Source organism: Pelophylax lessonae (genome assembly GCF_965119305.1).
Source record: "Pelophylax lessonae genome assembly, chromosome: 2".
Taxonomy (NCBI): Eukaryota; Metazoa; Chordata; class Amphibia; order Anura; family Ranidae; genus Pelophylax; species Pelophylax lessonae.
Genome location: NC_138769.1, coordinates 670223428 through 670247700, shown reverse-complemented (window position 1 = coordinate 670247700; position 24273 = coordinate 670223428). Strand labels below are relative to the sequence as shown.

Genomic DNA, 24273 nt, shown 5'->3' with positions numbered 1-24273 from the left:
TTCTGTGAATGGGGGAGTGCTGACCTTACAAGTGCCTATGACAGGTCACTTGGCGTGTACCCCTGCAGCACTGGAAGATTATGGCTGTGGGGGTAGGGGAGAGTAAGAGGACTTCAGATTTCAACTTAACCAGCAGCCAACAGCACACTTTTCACTGAATGTATGTACTGACCCTTGTAATGATTAAAAAATCAATTTGTGTAAACCTAAACTTTAACAACGTTTACAGCAAATCTCAAGCAGCAGTCCTAAAGCATTTATGGAAACCTTCATTTTCTGTTTAGGATAGTTAAAGTTGATCTGCAGCCATGACCAAAATGTATTCCTCATCCCTAATATTACTTTTTTTCTTCCACCTTGCTGCTCTAGAAAGAAACATATTTTTTATACCATGTGACATTACCATCAGGATTGCAAAATTCTTGCACTTGCAGCTGCTGGGGGTAGATGCCTTTTGGGGGCATGTGAATGAGTAGGATGGGTTTTTGTCTAATTAGTATAATGCATGTTTTAGCTTGGCTGGTTGAGCCTTGTGGATGTGATAGGACTATTGTGAGGTTATGAGGTTTGGCAGAATGTTAGCAATTTACAAATACCTCAATGGTGATCTCGGCATAGAAAAAAGCTATTCAGTCTCGCAAGGATTGCATGAGGACACGAGGACATACAATGCAATTAGAGGAGAAGCGTTTTAACCTCAGGCAACACAGGGGGTTCTTCACTGTTAGGGCTAGAAGACTGTGGAATTCTCTACCACAAAAGGTGGTTACTGCAGGAAGTATGGCTACTTCCAAAAGACTCTTGGACGTACATCTCAAGGCTCAAAAAATTAAGGGGTATGTGAGATGATTACAGCCACACACACCTACACAGGTTGAACTGGATGGACTGTTGTCTTTATTCAACCTCAACTACTATGTAACTATGTAACTATGAGATAATTGTTGATGTGTGGCTGAGGGATGCATGTTGGGTTGGGTGGGTTGGAGTGAATGGATAGCAGGATGATTTGAAGGTGGGAACATTTTTGGGACTGGTGGATGTGATATGTTGGAGTTGTATGGGATATGGAAGGGGTTAGTGATATATGGGGATAGTGGAACGAAAATGTGACGTGGATGGATGAGAACAGGGGTCAAGATATTTAAGAAAAAATTCACACAGATCTTCCTTAAACGTTATTTAAATAATTTGTCCTTTATCTCTACTTTTTAGATGGAAACCCATTTTCTCAGCTGATCCTAAACCACTGATAGACTCATAAATTAGGATCACATCTGGACCATTAAATTATATCTATATAAGGGACTTGTCTTTGGTAAGATCTTTGTGTTTTAGGGTCTTGTAACCCCTGTAGAGTTTTCATAAGTATCCAGTGTTTTCCACTATTACCTTTTTTGGTAAGAGTAACCACAAGAGATAGGGGGTTATTTACTCAAATTGGACCGTGCAAAATATAGTGCAGATCCGCAAACAAATCAATCAGCTTTCAGGTTTTATTGCCAAAGCTTAATTCAACAAGCTGACTGGCTACCATGCACAACTGCACCCGATTCTGAGTGCACCAGTTTTAGTAAATCTCCCCCTGCAAGGTAAAGGCATATTGTGTTAGTATGCATCACGGATATCTGAAGGGACAGCACAGGTATACCATCCATTCAGAGCGCATTGGCTGGCGAAATCACTGGCTGCATGCAGTGTGAATATCTCCTAAACCAGGGGTAATGAATTAAAATTCAAGGAGGTCCGGTCGCTAACATTTTCTTTGGGCCGAGGTCCGAATCTGAAGTCTGTGCTATGACTCAGAAAGATGGGCAAAACAAAACGTGTCCTTCAGCGTTGCTCTTAACATAAAATATGCCCATTAGAGTGCCCCCTAACATAAAATATGCCCATCAGAGTGCCCCCTAACATAAAATATGCCCATTAGAGTGCCCCGTAACATAAAATGTGCCCATCAGTGTGACCCTTAGTATAAAATTTGACCATCAGCGTGACCCTTAACATAAAATAAGGGGCACGCCGATGGGCACATTTTATGTTAGGGGGCACTCTGATGGGCACATTTTATGTTAGGGGGCACTCTGATGGGTAAATTTTATGTTAGGGGGCACTCTGATGGGCACATTTTATGTTAAGGGGCATGCTGCTGATGGGCAAAACAAAACGTGTCCATCAGCGTTGCTCTTAATATAAAATATGCCCATTAGAGTGCCCCTTAACATAAAATGTGCCCATCAGCATGACCCTTAACATAAAATATGCCCATTAGAGTGCCCCTTAACATAAAATATGCCCATCAGCGTGACCCTTAACATAAAATAAGGGGCACGCTAATGGGCATATTTTATGTTAGGGGGCACGCTGATGGGCACATTTTATGTTAGGGGGCACTCTGATGGGCAAAACGAAACGTGTAAATCAGCGTTGCTCTTAATATAAAATATGCCCATTAGAGTGCCCCTTAACATAAAATATGCCCATTAGAATGCACCTTAACATAAAATTTGCTCATCAGAGTGCCCCTTAGCATAAAATATGCCCATCAGCGTGACCCTAACATAAAATAAGGGGCATGCTGATGGGCATATTTTATGTTAGGGGGCACGCTGATGGGCACATTTTATGTTAGGGGGCACTGTGATGGGCATATTTTATGTTAAGGTGCATTCTTTTTTTATGGGGCACTCTAATGAGCACAACAAAATATGCCCATCAGTCTGCACTTTTATAAACCTTTCTCATAAGCTTTAACAAGTGCAGCTATTAAATTTGGGACCACATTGCTTTCTCCCCTTATGTGCTCCACATACCTGGAGCCAGGAGCCGCGAGCAGCAGGGGGGCGGGCGCGCACATAATGTCACGCCCGGGTTAGAGGGAGCCACAGTCAGGAGCAGGGGGGCGGGGCGCACGTGTCACGCTTCTACTCCCAGCCCGACAGGACACCGGCTGGGAGTGAGCCGGGAGCCGAATAAGATGAAGTAAGGAGTGGGGCGTAGCGCACACACAGAACGTCACTGGTTGCTGGGACACCCGCGGGCCAAGCAAACGAATGGCTGATTACAGGTAGCGGCCTCGTGGTCTGGGCGGAAGCATCGTGCAGTCCTCCAATGGACCGCGGGCCGCCATTTAGTGACGGCTGTCCTAAACCATGCGGTTTGAGGAGATATTCACTATACCTACATGCAAATCTTACTATAGGCTTACCTGTAGGTACAAGTGCCAAAAAAGAGGGTTTACTCCCATTTAAGCTGCTACAAAACTGATCACTCCATTCATCTAATCCCCCTATGTAGGTTTTAATACAATTTTCTTTTTTTTTTTTTCGGCTAATGGTGTTACATCTGTGTAGTAATAGTGCCTTACATCCCAATGCTTTTTTTTTACCTTAGCTACTCCTGTGGGGTGCCCCTGCACTTGCCCCAGGGGGGTTTTGATGGTGGAGAGGCTTCTCCCCTAATCTGGGTTTGTGGCAGATTGGAACTTGGCCTCAGTGAGTAAGAAAGGGAACATTTCTATTGCAATATGTACTATGATGTATTCTTGTACTATTTGTGTATATTTTTTCTATTTCTTATGACTGTTTAGATCCTACATCCCTTGAAGTCTTCTTGAAGAAGCAGATTTGTGTTTCAGCACCTTAAACTGATTGTAAAGTCTCGTTTTTTTCTATTAACCTTCCTAGCGGTATTCCCGAGTGTGACTCGGGGTTAGATTTTAGTGCCAAAAGCGGTAACCCCGAGTCACACTCGGGGTAGCGCTAAGAAGATCGCTGGATGCTGGAGGAGGTTTTACTTACCTTTTCTCCGGGATCCAGCGAAGACTGCGAGCGGTGTGCGGCGGCGGAGCTCTCTCCCGATCGTCTGCGAGCCCCGGCTTCCGTCTCCGGCGACGTGACGTCCGCCGGGGGGTGGAACCGGCGGCAAATTCGAATGTAAAATGCACCAAACACACTGATACCATTCAAAATAAAATAAAATCACATTACATTGCCCCCCAGTGCCCTTTCCTGCAGTTTTACTGTACTTTTTATGTAAATATATGTATATATATATATATATATATATATATATATACATATATATACAGTATATATATATATACGTATATATATACACATATACATATATATATATATATATATATATATATACACACACACACATATTATATATATATATATATATACATATGTATATATATATATATATATATATATATATGTATATATATATATATATACATATATATATATATATATATATATATATATATATATATATATACACACACGTGTATATATATATATATATATACACGTAATTCTTGTGAATGAGCAGCCCAAACCAACTGTATACATTATATATATATATATATATATATATATATATATATATATATATATATATATATAATATATATAATATATGTATACATAATATGTATAATAAATGTATACAGTTGGTTTGGGCTGCTCATTCACAAGAATTACATGCTTTCAGCACCTAAAATCCAAAAGAATCATACCGCCAGGGAGGTTAAAATAACAAACATGTTATACTTACCTCCTTTGTGCAGTTGGTTTTGCACAGGGCAGTCTGGATCCTCCTCTTCTTGGGTCCCTGGCTGGAGCTCCGTGTCCCTTCCTCCTGTTGAGCGCTCCCACAGCAAGAAGCTTGCTATGGGGGCACCTGAGCCGAGCTGCAGCTCCATGTATCCATTCAGACACAGAGCTGCTGTTCTGCCCCACCCCTCTCTCTCATGATTGGATAACTGAGTTTGTGTCTCAGCTAATCAGGAGAGAGAGTCCCAGATGGCTGAGGCACTCGTGGATATCGCTGGATAAAGAGGGGGCTCAGGTAAGTACACAGAAGGCTTTTTATCTTAAAGCATAGAATGCTTTAACCTTCCTTGCGGTATTCCCGAGTGTGGCTTGGGGGTTAAATTTCAGTGCCAAAAGCAGTAACCCCGAGCCACACTCAGGGTACCGCCAGAAGCATCGCTGGATCCTGGTAGAGGGGTTACTTACCTTGCGGGCGGTCTGCGGCAGCGGATCTTCCTCTAAATGCTCTCTGTGCCCCGGCTTCCGTCTCCTGCAACGTAACGCTCGCAGGGGGGTGGAATCGGTAGCAAATTCAAAAGTAAAACACACCAAACACACTGGTACATTGCAAAATAAATGGTACTAAAATCCGCGCTTAGGATAAAAATATTAGGCTGCTGCCCACCTCGAGGTATGACTTAAAAGAGAAATACTAATTCAATTAAATAAAAGTGAGGTAGATGGCGCTGCCGTGGGTAGGTAAATAAATTAATAAATATATGGCATTAAAAAACCAGGAGCACAAATTATAAATATATTCACAGATGGATAGAACTTAAAAAATGCAATAGGAAATTACAAATGCACACACTATAATAGATAATATAAATATAGTGCAAAAGTGCAAGTGATGGTGCAAATAATGCAAAATAAAAAAATGTTAAATAAAAAAATTTTGACTAAAAAAGTGCTCCCGATGCTCTCTGTGCCCCGGCTTCCGTCTCCTGCGACGTGACGCTTGCAGGGGGGTGGAATCGGCGGCAAATTCAAAAGTAAAACACACCAAATACACTGGTACATTGCAAAATAGAATAAATTCACATTAGATTGCCCCAGTGCCCTTTCCTGCAGTTTTACTGTACTTTATATATATATACATACATACTTTATCTTATTTATAGTTTTTTATTATATTATAATTTAGGATTTTGTGTTTCAAACTTTATCATACCCGAGATGTTATAAAGAAGAACGCACAGTAAAAAAAAAATCATATGTAAATAGTTGGTTTGGGCTGCTCATTCTTAAGAATTACATGCAAAATAATGGTACCACTTTCAGCACCTAAAATCGGAAAGAATCATACCGCCAGGGAGGTTAAGATAAAAAAAAAAAAACTTCTGACTTTACAACTCCTTTAAAGTACACAGTGTTCTTTTTGATTTTCTAGTGTTTTTATTAAGGATGTGGTGCTTGATATACTGTAAGCTCCATAAGCAGGGCCCTCCTAATTCCTCTGTATTGCACTGTGTTGTAATTGTACTGCCCCCCTTTTTATTTTAAAGTTCTGCGCAAACAGTTGGCGCTATATAAATCCTAATAATAATAATATATATTATTATATATAATAATATATAATATATAAGTCTAATAATAATAATAATAACACTGAGCCTTCTACATGTTAGCTATCCCTTCAGGAATATCTCCCCTTTTAATCTTGTTTGGAAACGCTAATGGACAAAGGGAACTGAACACAAGTCTTTGAGTGGCAGCTAATGGAAAGTTTGCAAAATTGGAATGAGGATTGCACTTAGCCTAATACAGTTTTCAGATGCCATTATAAGTAAAAATAGTGTTCTGCCTCAAATGTCACCAAATACAAAAGACTTACCTCTTGAGACCCATCGTGTAATGGTGACTTGCTTAATTGACAAGATCCACAGAAAGTTTAAATCTCCAAGAAGACACAGAAGAAGAATCCACTGCAGTTTTAACTAAGCTTAGTAGACTACAGAGGATGTTATTCTAGTCTCTTGAAGCATAAAAAGGAAACAAAATTCTAGCATGGAGTGGCTGGGAGTGACCAAAAAGGGACTATACTAATTGGAACAAAAGAGAAGGAGCAAACAGGGGAACATAGAAAATACAAAAAACATCAAACAGCAAGAATGGTGTTGCGGCAGCACAGATTTTAAGTGTTCTTCAAGTAATCACAAACAAATTTAACAGAAATGGAAAAAATTGTGAAGATCTTACAATATAAAGAAATTACCTGTCGGTTAGACCTTTATTTTCCATATGGACCCGCTGGCAACTGGACTGTATTTTGTAATTTTATGAAACCAGGGTTAAATTTGTTCACCTGTGAGACCTCTGGGTCTAGGCGTCGACCCATACCTGGATTTTGAGAACAGTTTTTAGGGGGAGGCATTCGTTTCTGAAATTTAGTATATTCCAGATAGTCCTGCAAAAGGAAAATTAGAGGTTTTAAATGTCAAGATCCAAAAAAGTATGTTGTATAGCAGCCTGTACAGGTGTACTGTCTGTCAAACTGTTGGGGGACAAGAATGTGGCCAGTAAAGATGTCCCAGCTTCAGTGGTCAGTAGACACAAGGACACCTCATCAGCCAGGACACAAATCTCCTGCATAGATAGACGCCATTTTCAGAAGACAATAAAAACCCGTTAATTGGCAGTTATCTTCTGAGGGCCTGCTCCACAGCCAATTTAAAGCCTACCTGGTATACTTTTTTTTTTTTAAATCAAGAAAAAGCTTTATTGAGAAAAATTCACACCATTACATTCAATAAAAGAAACACTGTCGGATGACTACAGCAAACCATACACAATGCCTAGGCCACACCATGCCATTCACCCCCCAAGTTTATCGTATATAAATACAATTCAATACATATAAAAGAAAAGAAAAACAGAGCATACGGAAATGCAAGAAACTCTCCCAACCCCGTCAAGTGAACCAAAAATGACCAATTAACCCGAGTGCCACCTCCAGGAATTATAATAACAAACGGTCCAGAACTAGATCATCAGGGGACTATTTAACCATGCACCCCATACCTTAGAGAATTTCTGTGGCACCCCCCCTATGTTGGTAAACAACCTTCTCCATACGTAAAGTGGAAGCCATCTGTTCCAGCCACATCCCATACGTAGGTGCTGCTTGTGCTATCCAATGTCTTAGGATAAGTAAACGGGCCTTAAAGAGCACCCGAGTGGCGGCCTCTCTCAGAAACCTATCCTCTACTATCGACTCCAACATCCCAAGAATACAATGTCTGGGATCTCAAGGGATATCCACCCCCAGAGCCCCGTTAATGGCAGATATCACCGTGGACCAGTACCTGTGCAACTTTGGACACCAAGTGAATCAAATCCCCCGTTTCTCTCCGGCATCGGCCACAGAGACCATTATCGCGAAGACCCATGGCATGTAGCTTCAGGGGGGTGTGATGCACTCTAAGTAGGATGTAAAGCTGCGACACCTGATGAGAGACATTAAGAGAGCAGCTACGAACTACCTCCAAAGCCTCCTCCCACAGCTCTCCCGGGATCTTTCCCACATCCTCGCTCCAACGGTCACAAGCCGAGCTCGGGTATATTTCCAAGAACAACCCCAGGAGAGAGGCGTAGCAGCCAGAAATGAAGCCCTTGGTGTCTGTATACTGTTGCATAAGGAAGAAAACAGGGGCCGGATCGCGTGCCGCAATTGAAAGTAATAAAACCGCATACTGTCCGGCAACGAGAAGCGCTCTTTAAGCTGCTCAAAAGTCAGCATTGACCCCTCCCGCAAAACATGCATAAGATGAGTCACCCCACATGCTCGCCATCTGTCCGCTTGGTCCAATTTACTCAATTCAGGGTAAGTCTTATTATCCCAGATCGGGCTAAAGTCAGTGTAACCTAAGGCTTGTTGAAGTTGTTTAGCTTTGTCCCAAATTTTTTGTAGCAGTCTATATGTCGGGAAACGCTTGTTAGGTTTGGAAAAAAGCTGCGCCTGTCCGCCAGCGTTGTCCGCCAGCATCTGAAGCGCAACAAAAAGACGACGCAGGTTAAGGGCCATAGATCTATTAGGCATAAATCCCGCCTGATCTTCATGGATAATGTGCGTTATAATCTTGTTAACTCTGCGCGCCAAAACTTTAGCCAGCAACTTGACATCCGCCTGAAGCAAGGAGATGGGTCTGTAGGATCCTGGGTCCATGGGAGGTTTATCAGGCTTAAGCAGCAGTATGATGCTCGCCCAGGTCATAGATTCCGGAAGGGTCCCCACCTCCCTAGCCTTCTGAAACACCTCTAATAATTTCGGCATCAACAACCCAGAGTAAGTTTGATAGATTTCAGCAGGAAGGCCATCGTCTCCAGGACTACCTGGTATACTTGACGGGTAAATATAATATATATTCACACACAAATAGATAGGGGTGATTTACTAAAGGCAAATAGATTGTGCACTTGGCACAGTGCAGTTGCACTGTGCAAGTGTGGGTTGCTCCAGAGCTTAGTAAATAAGCAGAAGTTCTGCTGACTTCCATTTTCCAATCATGTGCAAGCAAAAATGCTGTTTTTTTTTTTTTTTCTTTTCATGTGGGGTTGTTGGGTATTCCTAGCAAAGTGATGATTTACCTCATTTACTAAGCTTTTGAGCAACTGCACTTTCAAAGTGCACAGTTTATTTGTCTTTAATAAATCAACCCCACATTCTCTTGGTGATTTTTGTCTGCCTAGAATAATAGGCCAAATGCAATAGTCTTTGCCATAGTATTTCTCCCGCGATAACATAACCATGAGAGTTAGATCAGTTTTTAAATGTAATTTTATTAATATTTTTCTTTTCTTTAGGACAACTTGGTGTGCACTTTTATGTATTTCGATGTTTATTCTTTCTGCAGGAGAATAACAGTCGGAATAATCCATAAAATGCAGATTATTGTCTGCCAGGTAGATATAAATGGTTATATTGTCTGTGAGGGTAAATTAATTACTTTGTTTAATCCAATATATGTACCAAGGCTTTAGCAGAAAAGCTTAACCACTTAAGCCCCAGCCCTATTTCGGACACTTTTTGTTCACAAGTTAAAACCAGTATTTTTTCCTAGAAAACTACTTAGAACCCACAAACATTATATATATTTTTTTTAGCAAAGACTCTGGAGAATAAAATGTCGGTCATTGCAATATTTTTTGGCACGCGGTATTTGCACAGCGGTCTTTAAAACGCCATTTTTTGGAAACATTTTGAAAAATCACATTTCACTGCTTTTAAAAAATACTAAACAGTAAAGTTAGCCCATTTTTTTGTATATTGTGAAAGATGATGTCAAGCCAAGTAAATAGATACCCAACATGTTACGGTTTAAAATTGCGCCCCCCCCCGTGGGATGGCGACAATCTACGGTCAATAGAGATCTCAATAGGCGACGCTTTAAATTTATTTAACGGTTACCAGTTTAGAGTTAGAGTGTAGCTCTTTTTTTTTAATTATTCCCACGCTCTGGTGATCGTGGCGATACCTCACATGTGTTGTTTGAACAGCGATTTCATTCGCGGCTCAACTTCCGCATACGGTTTTTTTTCTGCGCGAGCTAACGGTGACGGGGCGGCTAAAATTTTTTTTTTTCCTATTTTTTTTATTTTTTGTTTTAACTTTATTACAGGTTTTTTTAAAAAAAAATCTGATCACTTTTATTGCTGTCACAAGCAATGTAAACATCCCTTGTGACACCAATATGTAGTGACAGGTACTCTTTAGGGAGGGATCGAGGGTCTAAAAGACCCTAGACCCCTCCACTACACTTCCATGTATGCAAAACACCAAAAACGGCGTTTTTACATACAGCCGTTTTTTAAATTTGCCGCTTTTTGCAGCACAGTAACCCGGAAGAGACGTCATGGACGCCGCCTCCGTGTTACGTCATCGGAGACCCGATCGACCCGGTGGGACGGGAGCCCCGAGCAAAGTCACGGAAGGCGGCGGGAGGGGGGGGGACATGCTCCAACATTGGTGTCAGTGGGAAGAATAGTTTTCCATCATTGGTGTTAGAGAGATTAAGAATGCCCCCTTGGCAATGCTCAGTGGTTGCTTACTTATGAACATGAATCCATGTTCCATGCTATGCTACTCCTCTACTGGCCAGAAAGTGTCATAGATGGAACTATATTGGCCCTATTGGACAGGGGATCATCTTGCCTGACAGTGTCTAACATATATTGCTACCACTCTGAATTCAGAGACTTCCTCCAGCATGCAACCTTTGGCTTGAAGCTAGTATAATAATCTGATTGCTGCCTCAATGCTCATCTGCCACACACTTGATGAAAGCTGAAGGCTTGCAGTGGGAGTATCCTATCTGTAGGCTGATGGGCAAGAGTGGGAAATTCTTGGGGAGCCTAAAGCAGTATTAAACCCAGAAGCAAACATTTAATAAATTAAGTGTACAAATTCTTAGATGTAATAGCTACATTTGTTTTCTTTGTTGTGTTTTCTTCTATTTTCCGATAGAAGAAAATGATAGAGATCCAGCCAGTAAGTCTGTTGTTTTTCAAAAGAACAAGCTCTCTTGAAGATGTATCAAGTTACGGGGATGAAACAAACTATTTAACCCTGGCAGACAGAGGCGGCTCTAGGCTTTGTGAGGCCTTAGGCAAATCTTAGACATGAGGCCCCACTCACTCCCAAAATGGGAAAAATAATTCAAGCGATAGAAATTAACTGTATAGATTGCATATATTAAGAGCCTTAAATACTATGAACTATTCACAGTCTTTAGAATTTCCTCTAACTGATTACTCTTTAATCAAATATCATTAAACATAGGGTATAGGGGGGATGAAGATGACAGGGGGTGGGGTGGTAGGAAGCTTGCAGAGGTGTGCAGGGGGGATGAAGATGACAGGGGGTGGGATGGTAGGAAGCGGGCAGAGGGGTACAGGGGGGGATGAAGATGACAGTGGGGTGGGGTGGTAGGAAGCTGGCAGAGGGGTGCATGGGAGATGACGATGACGAGGGGTGGAAGGAAGCTGGCAGAGGGGTGCAGAGGGATGAAGATGAAAGGGAATACAAGGGTGGAAGGAAGCTGGCAGAGGGGTACAAGGGGGGATGAAGATGACAGTGGGGTGGGGTGGTAGGGAGCTTGCAGAGTGGTACAGGGGGGATGAAGATGACAGGGGGTGGGGTGGTAAGTAGCTGGCAGAGGGGTGCAGGGGGATGAAGATGACAGGGGGTGGGGTGTAGGAAGCTGGCAGATGGGTACAGGGGGGATGAGGATGACAGGGGGTGGGATGTTAGGAAGCTGGCAGAGGGATAAAGGGGGGGGACTAAGATGACAGTGGGGTGGGGTGGTAGGAAGCTGGCAGAGGGGTGCATGGGGGATGATGAGGGGTCGGATGGTAGGAAGCTGGCAGAGTGGTACAGGGGGGATAAAGATGACAGGGGGTGGGATGGTAGGACGCTGGCAGAGTGGTACAGGGGGATGAAGATGACAGGGGGTACAGGGGTGGAAGGAAGCTGGCAGAGGGGTGCAGAGAGATGAAGATGAAAGGGGGTACAGGGGTGGAAGGAAGCTGGCAGAGGGATGAATATGACAGAGGGTGGGATAGTAGGAAGCTGGCAGAGGGGTACAAGGGGGGATGAAGATGACGGTGGGGTGGTAGGAAGCTTGCAGAGTGGTACAGGGGGGATGAAGATGACAAAGGGTACAGGGGTGGAAGGAAGCTGACAGAGGGGTGCAGGGGGATGAAGATGACAGGGGGTGGGGTGGTAAGTAGCTGGCAGTGGGATGAAGATGACGGGTTGGGATGGAAGGAAGCTGGCAGAAGGGTACAGGGGGGATGAAAAATACAGGGGGTGGGATGGTAGGAAGCTGGCAGAGGGGTACAGGGGGCATGAGGATGACAAGGGGTGGGATGTTAGGAAGCTGGCAGAGGGGTAAAGGGGGGGACTAAGATGACAGTGGGGTGGGGTGGTAGGAAGCTGGCAGAGGGGTGCATGGGGGATGATGATGACGAGGGGTGGGATGGTAGGAAGCTGGCAGAGTGGTACAGGGGGATGAAGATGACAGGGGGTACAGGGGTGGAAGGAAGCTGGCCGAGGGGTGCAGAGAGATGAAGATGAAAGGGGGTACAGGGGTGGAAGGAAGCTGGCAGAGGGGTGAATATGACAGAGGGTGGGATAGTAGGAAGCTGGCAGAGGGGTACAGGGGGGATGAAGATGACAGGGGGTACAATGGTGGAAGCTGACAGAGGGGTGCAGGGGGATGAAGATGACAGGGGGTGGGGTGGTAAGTAGCTGGCAGAGGGGTGCAGGGGGATGAAGATGACGGGTTGGGATGGAAGGAAGCTGGCAGAAGGGTACAGGGGGGATGAGGATGACAGGGGGTGGGATGTTAGGAAGCTGGCAGAGGGGTAAAGGGGGGACTAAGATGACAGTGGGGTGGTAGGAAAATGGCAGAGGGGGATGAAGATGACAGGGGGTACAGGGGTGGAAGGAAGCTGGCAGATGGCTGCAGGGGGGATGAAGATGACAGGGGGTACAGGGGTGGAAGGAAGCTGGCAGAGGGGTGCAGGGGGATGAAGATGACAGGGGGAACAGGGGTGGAAGGAAGCGGGCAAAGGGGTGAAGGGGGGATGAAGATGACAGGGGATGGGGTGCAAGGAAGCTGCCAAAGGGGTGCAGAGGGGATGAAGATGACAGGGGATGGGATGTGATGGAAGAAAGCTGGCAGAAGGGTGCAGAGGGGATGAAGATGACGGGGTACAGGGGTGGAAGGAAGCTGGCAGATGGCTGCAGGGGGGATGAAGATGACAGGGGGTACAGGGGTGGAAGGAAGCTGGCAGAGGGGTGCAGGGGGATGAAGATGACAGGGGATGGGATGTGATGGAAGGAAGCTGGCAGATGGCTGCAGGGGGGATGAAGATGACGGGGGTACAGGGGTGGAAGGAAGCTGGCAGAGGGGTGCAGGGGGATGAAGATGACAGGGGATGGGATGTGATGGAAGGAAGCTGGCAGAGGGGTGCAGAGGGGATGAAGATGACAGGGGATGGGATGTGATGGAAGGAAGCTGGCAGAGGGGTGCAGGGGGATGAAGATGACAGGGGATGGGATGTGATGGAAGGAAGCTGGCAGAGGGGTGCAGAGGGGATGAAGATGACAGGGGATGTGATGGAAGGAAGCTGGCAGAGGGGTGCAGGGGGATGAAGATGACAGGGGATGGGATGTGATGGAAGGAAGCTTGCAGAGGGGTGCAGAGGGGATGAAGATGACAGGGGATGGGATGTGATGGAAGAAAGCTGGCAGAGGGGTGCAGAGGGGATGAAGATGACAGGGGATGGGATGTGATGGAAGGAAGCTGGCAGAGGGGTGCAGAGGGGATGAAGATGACAGGGGATGGGATGTGATGGAAGGAAGCTGACAGAGGGGTGCAGGGGGATGAAGATGACAGGGGGTGGGGTGGTAAGTAGCTGGCAGAGGGGTGCAGGGGGATGAAGATGACGGGTTGGGATGGAAGGAAGCTGGTAGAAGGGTACAGGGGGGATGAGAATGACAGGGGGTGGGATGTTAGGAAGCTGGCAGAGGGGTAAAGGGGGGACTAAGATGACAGTGGGGTGGTAGGAAAATGGCAGAGGGGGATGAAGATGACAGGGGGTACAGGGGTGGAAGGAAGCTGGCAGATGGCTGCAGGGGGGATGAAGATGACAGGGGGTACAGGGGTGGAAGGAAGCTGGCAGAGGGGTGCAGGGGGATGAAGATGACAGGGGGTACAGGGGTGGAAGGAAGCGGGCAAAGGGGTGAAGGGGGGATGAAGATGACAGGGGATGGGGTGCAAGGAAGCTGCCAAAGGGGTGCAGAGGGGATGAAGATGACAGGGGATGGGATGTGATGGAAGGAAGCTTTCAGAAGGGTGCAGAGGGGATGAAGATGACGGGGTACAGGGGTGGAAGGAAGCTGGCAGATGGCTGCAGGGGGGATGAAGATGACAGGGGGTACAGGGGTGGAAGGAAGCTGGCAGAGGGGTGCAGGGGGATGAAGATGACAGGGGATGGGATGTGATGGAAGGAAGCTGGCAGATGGCTGCAGGGGGGATGAAGATGACGGGGGTACAGGGGTGGAAGGAAGCTGGCAGAGGGGTGCAGGGGGATTAAGATGACAGGGGATGGGATGTGATGGAAGGAAGCTGGCAGAGGGGTGCAGAGGGGATGAAGATGACAGGGGATGGGATGTGATGGAAGGAAGCTGGCAGAGGGGTGCAGGGGGATGAAGATGACAGGGGATGGGATGTGATGGAAGGAAGCTGGCAGAGGGGTGCAGAGGGGATGAAGATGACAGGGGATGTGATGGAAGGAAGCTGGCAGAGGGGTGCAGGGGGATGAAGATGACAGGGGATGGGATGTGATGGAAGGAAGCTGGCAGAGGGGTGCAGAGGGGATGAAGATGACAGGGGATGGGATGTGATGGAAGGAAGCTGGCAGAGGGGTGCAGGGGGATGAAGATGACAGGGGATGGGATGTGATGGAAGGAAGCTGGCAGAGGGGTGCAGAGGGGATGAAGATGACAGGGGATGGGATGTGATGGAAGAAAGCTGGCAGAGGGGTGCAGAGGGGATGAAGATGACAGGGGATGGGATGTGATGGAAGGAAGCTGGCAGAGGGGTGCAGAGGGGATGAAGATGACAGGGGATGGGATGTGATGGAAGAAAGCTGGCAGAGGGGTGCAGAGGGGATGAAGATGACAGGGGATGGGATGTGATGGAAGGAAGCTGGCAGAGGGGTGCAGAGGGGATGAAGATGACAGGGGATGGGATGTGATGGAAGGAAGCTGGCAGAGGGGTGCAGAGGGGATGAAGATGACAGGGGATGTGATGGAAGGAAGCTGGCAGAGGGGTGCAGGGGGATGAAGATGACAGGGGATGGGATGTGATGGAAGGAAGCTGGCAGAGGGGTGCAGAGGGGATGAAGATGACAGGGGATGGGATGTGATGGAAGGAAGCTGGCAGAGGGGTGCAGGGGGATGAAGATGACAGGGGATGGGATGTGATGGAAGGAAGCTGGCAGAGGGGTGCAGAGGGGATGAAGATGACAGGGGATGTGATGGAAGGAAGCTGGCAGAGGGGTGCAGGGGGATGAAGATGACAGGGGATGGGATGTGATGGAAGGAAGCTGGCAGAGGGGTGCAGAGGGGATGAAGATGACAGGGGATGGGATGTGATGGAAGGAAGCTGGCAGAGGGGTGCAGGGGGATGAAGATGACAGGGGATGGGATGTGATGGAAGGAAGCTGGCAGAGGGGTGCAGAGGGGATGAAGATGACAGGGGATGGGATGTGATGGAAGAAAGCTGGCAGAGGGGTGCAGAGGGGATGAAGATGACAGGGGATGGGATGTGATGGAAGGAAGCTGGCAGAGGGGTGCAGAGGGGATGAAGATGACAGGGGATGTGATGGAAGGAAGCTGGCAGAGGGGTGCAGGGGGATGAAGATGACAGGGGATGGGATGTGATGGAAGGAAGCTGGCAGAGGGGTGCAGAGGGGATGAAGATGACAGGGGATGGGATGTGATGGAAGGAAGCTGGCAGAGGGGTGCAGGGGGATGAAGATGACAGGGGATGGGATGTGATGGAAGGAAGCTGGCAGAGGGGTGCAGAGGGGATGAAGATGACAGGGGATGGGATGTGATGGAAGAAAGCTGGCAGAGGGGTGCAGAGGGGATGAAGATGACAGGGGATGGGATGTGATGGAAGGAAGCTGGCAGAGGGGTGCAGAGGGGATGAAGATGACAGGGGATGGGATGTGATGGAAGGAAGCTGGCAGAGGGGTGCAGAGGGGATGAAGATGACAGGGGATGTGATGGAAGGAAGCTGGCAGAGGGGTGCAGGGGGATGAAGATGACAGGGGATGGGATGTGATGGAAGGAAGCTGGCAGAGGGGTGCAGAGGGGATGAAGATGACAGGGGATGGGATGTGATGGAAGGAAGCTGGCAGAGGGGTGCAGGGGGATGAAGATGACAGGGGATGGGATGTGATGGAAGGAAGCTGGCAGAGGGGTGCAGAGGGGATGAAGATGACAGGGGATGGGATGTGATGGAAGAAAGCTGGCAGAGGGGTGCAGAGGGGATGAAGATGACAGGGGATGGGATGTGATGGAAGGAAGCTGGCAGAGGGGTGCAGAGGGGATGAAGATGACAGGGGATGGGATGTGATGGAAGAAAGCTGGCAGAGGGGTGCAGGGGGATGAACATGACAGGGGATGGGATGTGATGGAAGAAAGCTGGCAGAGGGGTGCAGGGGGATGAAGATGACAGGGGATGGGATGTGAAGGAAGGCGGCTGTCACAGGAAGCAGTCACTGTCAGTGTCGGGCAGGACAGTCTTGCAGTACCTCCAGACTGACTCCACGATGATTGCCAGGGGGGCGGTGCCAGCTCTGGCAGGTCCCTCCGGGAGAGTAGATCAGGGAGTTGCTCGGCCGCTGTGTACATTATCCACGGAGCTTGGTAAAGGGGAGGAGCCGGGGGAGGGGAGTACATGGAGCCACCCACTGACCCTGGGACAGTGGGCAGGGCTCAGTGCACAATAGGTCAGCCCATCTCTCGCCAGGGAAAACTAGTTGTGGAAACCGCAGGCTTTTGCACTGCATTAAAGACGGCCCTGGGGACACGGACCACGGGACCGGGGTACATTCCCTCTTACTGCCACACACACATCAGGCAAATTAGGCGGCCGCGAGGCCCCTGGGAACGCGAGGCCTTAGGTGTCCGCCTAATTTGCCTAATTAGAGAGCCGCCTCTGCTGGCAGATGTGCTTACAATGATCAACTTTTATTTATGCATGTTAAACCTTTATTCCAAAAGAAAAAAACTGCTTAAAAAGTATTAGCTGGAGTTCAGCTTCAATTTGTTAGTGTATCTAAATATATTAGCACATCTAACCCTCCCTTCCCCCCAAGACTGACAATGCTGTTGTCCAAAGGTGCCCCCTGTGCTCATTCATCCAGAGTGGAAGGACTCTAAGCCCCCATTCACATCGGCATGATTTGACATGTCAAATCGCATGCCAAATCGCAGTCCATTGTCGGCAACGGCACTGTTGCAATCGGTGCAACGCCGACTTTGCAGCGCCGATTTCCAAAAGTCGTTCCTGCACTACTTTTAGCAACTTCGGGAGCAATTTCAACAGACATCTGTGCATGATCCTGCACAGATGTCTTTCAAATCGCCCCCAAACTTGCACTGAAATGCGGGTTTGAAATCGTGCGAGTTCAGCTGAACTCACACGATTTCAAACCCGCATTCTGTGTGAACATACCCCAATACAGGAGGGGTGTTACTGGCCAGATCACCAGGTGAAAACAGAGGGGAAAAAGCCTAAGAAAAGAAAACAAATGCAGCCACACATAATGAATGTTAGGCTACAATATATAACTTTTGGGTCCAGAAGTCCATTGTTTTCAGGTGCAGGTACGTTTTTCTGGATCTTAATACAATCTAGATAGTCCTGCAAAATGAAAATCAGAGTTTTTAAAGTGAAGGTCTCAAAATGCATGTGATATAGCAGTCCGTATTTATATAATACAGGTGTACTGTCGGTCAGATTGTTGGGGGGCCAGGCCGTGGTCAGTAGACATAAAAAGCATTAAGACTTTAGGCTCTCTAGTTATATAACTGGGCATGGACGGGTGGATAACTACATAGAACATTTGGTTATATTTTAAAGGAAACAGGAGTGGGGAATACATAGGAGTAGAGATCGACCGATTATCGACAACACCGATATATCGGGGGCCGATATGCGATTTCCCCGATATATCGGAATCAGCTTTTGGATTTACCGATATTGCCGATATTTTTGTGACGTCATTGTGTATGTTGCGCGTACACATTCTGCTTTCTAACACCGCCTCCCATGTTTGCGCAGCCCATACGTGACGTCATTTCACCGCACACTGCACACGTTCTCTGCCTTAAGAACGCCTCCCACGCCTCAGACAGCCTCGTGTAAAGCCAGCTGCAGTCCGGTCCAGTCACGGTGCCAGCCATCCATCCACCCACAGGCCCTGGCCTCAGCCACCCACCACAGGGTGCCAGCCGCCAGCCATCCGACCTACAGCAACAGAACAGGCCAGGGTGAGTGAGTGATACCAAGCCAGCCACCCACACAACAGGGTGAGTCCAAGCCAGCCACCCCTCCACAGTGTTCCAGCAAGCCAGCCAGCCTGCCATAACAGGGTGGCACCAAGCCAGTCAGCCAGCCAGCCACCACAGTGTTCCTGCAAGCCAGCCATCCATAACAGGGTGACACCAAGCCAGCCAGCCACCACAGTGTTCCTGCAAGCTAGCCACCCAAAACAGGATGACACCAAGCCAGCCAGCCACCACAGTGTTCCTGCAAGCTAGCCACCCATAACAGGGTGACACCAAGCCAGCCACCACAGTGTTCCTGCAAGCCAACCACCCATAACAGGGTGACACCAAGCCAGCCAGCCACCCATAACAGGGTGACCCCAAGCCAGCCAGCCACCACAGTATTCCTTCAAGCCAACCACCCATAACAGGGTGACACCACGTCAGCCAGCCAGCCACCACAGTGTTCCTGCAAGCCAGCCACCCATAACAGGGTGACAGCCAGCCAGCCACCACAGTGTTCCTGCAAGCCAACCACCCATAACAGTGGTGACAGCCAGCCAGCCACCACAGTGTTCCTGCAAGCCAGCCACCCATAACAGGGTGACACCAAACCAGCCAGCCACCACAGTGTCCCTGCAAGCCAGCCACCCAAAACAGGGTGACCCACCCATAATAGGGTGACCCCAAGCTAGCCAGCCAGCCACCACAGTGTTCCTGCAAGCCAGCCACCCATAGCAGGGTGACACCAAGTCAGCCAGCCAGCCACCACAGTGTTCCTGCAAGCCAGCCACCCATAACAGGGTGACACCAAGCCAGCCAGCCACCACAGTGTTCCTCTAAGCCAGACACCCATAACAGGGTGACACCAAGCCAGCCAGCCAGCCACCACTATGTTCCTGCAAGCCAGCCACCCATAACAGGGTGACACCAAGATAGCCAGCCACCACAGTGTTCCTGCAAGCCAGCCACCCATAACAGGGTGACACCAAGCCAGCCAACCAGCCACCACAATGTTCCTGCAAGCCAGCCACCCATAACAGGGTGACGACAACCCAGCCACCCCCCACAGTGTTCCTGCAAGCCAGCCACCCACAACAGGGTGACACCAAGCAACCCACACTGCCAGGCGTCAGGGAACCAACCCACAACAGGGTGCCAGCAAGCAACCAACACTGCCAGGCGTCAGCCACCAACCCACAACAGGGTGCCAGCAAGCAACCCACACTGCCAGGCGTCAGCCACCAACCCACAACAGGGTGCCAGCAGCAGCAGCAGTAACTTCAGCAAGCCATTTTTTTTTTATCTTTTTTGTGTCTTTCAAATTGAAATAGACAAACAAAGAGCTGGGGGGCACACCCTGAACATGCATTTCTAAAGCTGGTGAATATGCATGTTGCTTGGTTCATAGCTGCACCAGCTTTAGAAATGCATGTTCAGGGTGTGCCCCCCCCCCCCGGCTATTTATTTGTTTGTTATGTATTTGGTCTGACCAGACTTCTGGGGTTGAGCACCCCCCCCCCCCCACACCTGTACTCTATCAGTGTCCACTAGCAAGCAGATATAGGAGAAGTCCCTTATAGTGCAGTTGCACATCTCTCCCAGTAAGGAGTAAGTATCTCAAATGGTTTAGAGAGGCTGGATTCATCCTTCTTTTTATTCTTTTTATGGATAGTGTAGGACTCACTGACAATGGGGTACTTTGACATAGTGGTGGGCTTGAGCACGATATGGCCATATGGTGGGACTAAATCCCCATTTTTATTTATTGATTGCCTTTATATTTGATAGTCATTTCTTTTGCATGTGTGCGTTATTCTCTGTAAAAATGTAAATTGAAATGGGGATGGATGAGGAGAGAAAAAGTAAAAGTGTGGTCTGGGACTATTTCTCATCTCAACCTTCTCCAGGAAAAGCAGCAGTGTGCAACACATGTACAAACAACATAAGCATGGGATCAGTAACTGCAAAAAACAAAAATACGTCAAGTCTTAGGGCCCATCTAAGAGTTCATCATATTGAATTGTAACATGCAGGCTGCAGCACAGAAAAAAACAAAATGAATATCAATGTGATTTTGATTCAATACCTCCTCCACTATCCCAGGCAACAATAACAGATATATTTGTGAAAAAAAACACATGCCACTGTCTAGATTCAGATGGAAGATCCCAACTGCTGGACAGAGTAATCACAGAGATAATTGTCACTAATAAACAGCCATTTACAATGGTGTCTGACTCAGGATTTCAGTGGTTGATGTCCATACTTGAGCCAAGCTACACACTGAAGAGTGAGCAGTATTATCAAACCGAAATGCTGGCAAAGCTTCACCAAAAGGTCGTTGACAAAGTAAAGGCTATGCTGCAACCAGAGAATTCTGGCAACTCACTCTCTCACGATGGACTGCTGGTCACAAACAAAGTCAGTCACTAATGATTCTTACATGCCACTTCATTGACAGCGTATGGACAAAAAGGCAATTGGTGTTGAATACAAAAGTGATGCAAGGATCCCACACTAAGTACAGTAGAGAAATGTTTCTAGGCATGCTTGAAGAATGGGGAATCAACAAAGACAGAGTGATGCTTGTGCAACTTTGAGACAGTGGAGCAAACATGCGAAAAGGAGTGAGGCTTGCTGATATGTCATGTCATGGCACACAACACCCTCCAACTTTCAAATGATGGTCTGTCAAGCCAAAGAGCTTAGATTGATATATGTTTTGAAAAGCATGAAGAGATTAAAAATGTTGTGCTTGCAAGTCTTTTGAATCCTCGATACAAGAACAATGCTTTCTCTTTTGATGATGTATTGGCTAAGGTGAAACAATGGCTGACAGAAGATATTCAACAGGAGGTGTAGGAGGTTCCTGCTGAAAAGACAACTCCAGAACACTATTTTTATGAAGAGCAGCATGCAGTAAAAACAGGAAAATGTCCAAAAATACGTCAATGAACAGAAGAGAATCTTCTTCATTGTCGTTGAATATATCAGGACATTTTCAGTGTTTTATTGGGGCCTCATGTGGAGGATTCAATTTCTTCTGAATCTGCAACTATGAGACTGGATGATGAACTTCATCTCCATTTGAAAGAAGCAGTAATTGACAGAAGAAGTGATCCTCTTCAGTGGTGGAAAGAAAATGAGGCACGCTACAAAAGACTTGCTTCCCATGCTAGAAGATATCTCTCTCTCTCTCTGCTCCTCTGTCCTCCACTCCTCCTGAGCATGTTTATGAAGTGGCAGCATTGTATGAACAAAACAGAAGACCTTTAACAGGTGACCATGGACATGCTGAAATGTTCTGCTTTCTGCATTATAATATTGTTCTACTTAACTGGGAGTATTGAAAAGAGTAGTGTCCACTCCAATCCACTGTCTAGCTTTTGTCTAGCTTTTTTTCTAGCAGTTTTGAACTGACTGCTGTAGTTGCAGTGAGTGCCCTATTGCAAATAGTCCAATCCAATCCAATGTCTAGCTGTTGCCTAGCTTTTTTTTCTAGCAGTTTTGCACTGACTGCTACAGTTGCAGTGAGTGCCCTACTGCAGAGGTAGTCCACTGAGTGACTCCAATCCAATCCACTGTCTAGCTGTTGCCTAGCTTTTTTTCTAGCAGTTTTGCACTGACTTTTGTAGTTGCAGTGAGTGCCCTACTGCAACGAGTCCAATCCAATCCAATGTCTAGCTGTTGCCTAGCTTGTTTTCTGGCAGTTTTGCACTGACTGCTGCAGTTGCAGTGAGTGCCCTACTGCAGAGGTAGTCCACTGACTCCAGTCCAATTCAATGTATAGCTGTTGTCTAGCTGCTGTCTTGTCTAGCTTTTTTTTCTAGCAGTTTTGCACTTACTGTACTGCAGTAGTGATTTATTGCAATGAGTGAGTGCAGTACTGCAGCAGTTTATTTATCCATTAATGCACAATCAGATGATGTGAAACTGATGTCCCTGCAAGTGCACTTTTCCTATCAGTTTTCATGCAGTTAAGGTGTGAAGAATGTTAAAAAGGTGATTAAATATAGATTAACATGTTTATTAACAGTTTTTTTGTCGAAATTTGTGTTTATTTTGCAAAATTTTAAATGTGTGAAAATATCGGCCAATATCGGCCGATACCGATATGCGATCGGCAATATATCGGTATCAGCAACGAAAAAACCGATATTGGTCAATCACTACTTAGGAGGGATTAAAGAAGAAAGTAAACTCTAGTGTGCTGATCATTATTAGTCCAAAGAGCTGGCAGGAGTTGTGACAAAGACACAGGGGTTGATTTACTATAGACAAATAGGCTACTCACTTTGCAAGGAAAGTTGCACTTCACAAGGGAATTTACCCCCAGAACATAGCAAATGAGGTGAATCTGCTGATTCCATTATCCAATCAAGTGCAAGCAAAAATGCTGTTTTTTTTTATTTTCCTTGCATGTGATTTGGTATTCTGTGCAAAAGTGAAATGTCAACACATTTGCTAAGCTCTGGGGCATATACCCTTGCAAAGTGAACAGCCTATTTTCCTTTAGTAAATCAACCCTACAAAGCCTACTTTTTTCAGGCTGTGAAACAAGTGTGTATTTCTTAAAGAAACTCTGTCACCGAGGGAAGGTGGGCAAAATTGCCGCAGTATAATGTGCAGACACATAATCACAAATTCCAACTCTGCTTGATAGTATTCAAGGTTTGCCTATCAAAATGGTCAGGCTTTCAGCCATGAAGGGAAAACTTGGGAAGCTACTTCAGATATGTGAACCTCTAGGTCCCTGCAGATATGTGAACCTCTAGGTTCCTGCAGATATGTGAACCTCTAGGCTCCTACAGATATGTGAACCTCTAGGCTCCTGCAGATATGTAAACCTCTAGGTTCCTGCAGATATGTGAGCCTCTAGGCTCCAGCAGATATGTGAACCTCTAAGCTCCTGCAGATATGTGAACCTCTAGGTCCCTGTATTCCACACCTGCAAGTGTTTGGCTTCTCTTTACCCCAATGAGAGTCTTTAACCACTTCAATACATGGCACCCCCCCCCCCCTTTCTGCCCAGGCCAGTTTTCAGAGACATTTCATTTTTCGAGACAGATAGATCTTTATTTTGGTGGTATTTAATTACCACTTTTTTTGTTTTGTTTTTTTTTGCTTTGTTTTTTCTAAGCAAACAAAAAAAATGACTGCAAATTTTGAAAAATAAAATGTATTTGTTTCTGTTATACAATTTTTCAGGGACACAGCTCACAACTCATTGCTCGCCGCGCTACACACCCCACGAGCAGCTTGATGTGAAGGACATCATATAACGTCAGAATGGTAAAGTCTCCGTCTGGACATCAATCTGATATAGGTTGGGCAGGACAGTGTTAAAGGGTATCTAAAGCCATTTTTTTTGTTTTGGATAAAGTAGAGAAGATTAAAAAACCCAGTCGGGTCTTTATAGCTGTCTGCATCTCCAACAGGGAGATTCACCCTCTCAATGTGTCCTGGCAACCACTGTCAACTGGACTGAAATTGAGGCAAAATTAAAAATTAGAACAAGAATAGAGGGAACATTTTTCAAAAAGGAAGCTTTTCTCCAGTGACTTTCCTCTTACAGAGATTTCCTCTTACTTCCTC

At 46.5% G+C, this 24273-nt stretch overlaps 1 protein-coding gene across 1 annotated transcript in view; it reads right to left on the bottom strand.

The window, feature by feature from the left end:
- Positions 1–24273, bottom strand: part of LOC309548243 (uncharacterized protein) — a 73780-nt gene that overhangs the window by 1782 nt on the left and 47725 nt on the right. Inside the window, exons 9-10 of the mRNA XM_082248194.1 lie at positions 17978–18049; positions 6820–7011 (exon numbers count right to left, since the gene is read on the bottom strand). Coding sequence (XP_082104320.1) covers positions 6835–7011; positions 17978–18049 — 249 coding nt within the window. The 3' untranslated portion in view covers positions 6820–6834. The remainder of the gene's footprint in view (positions 1–6819; positions 7012–17977; positions 18050–24273) is intronic.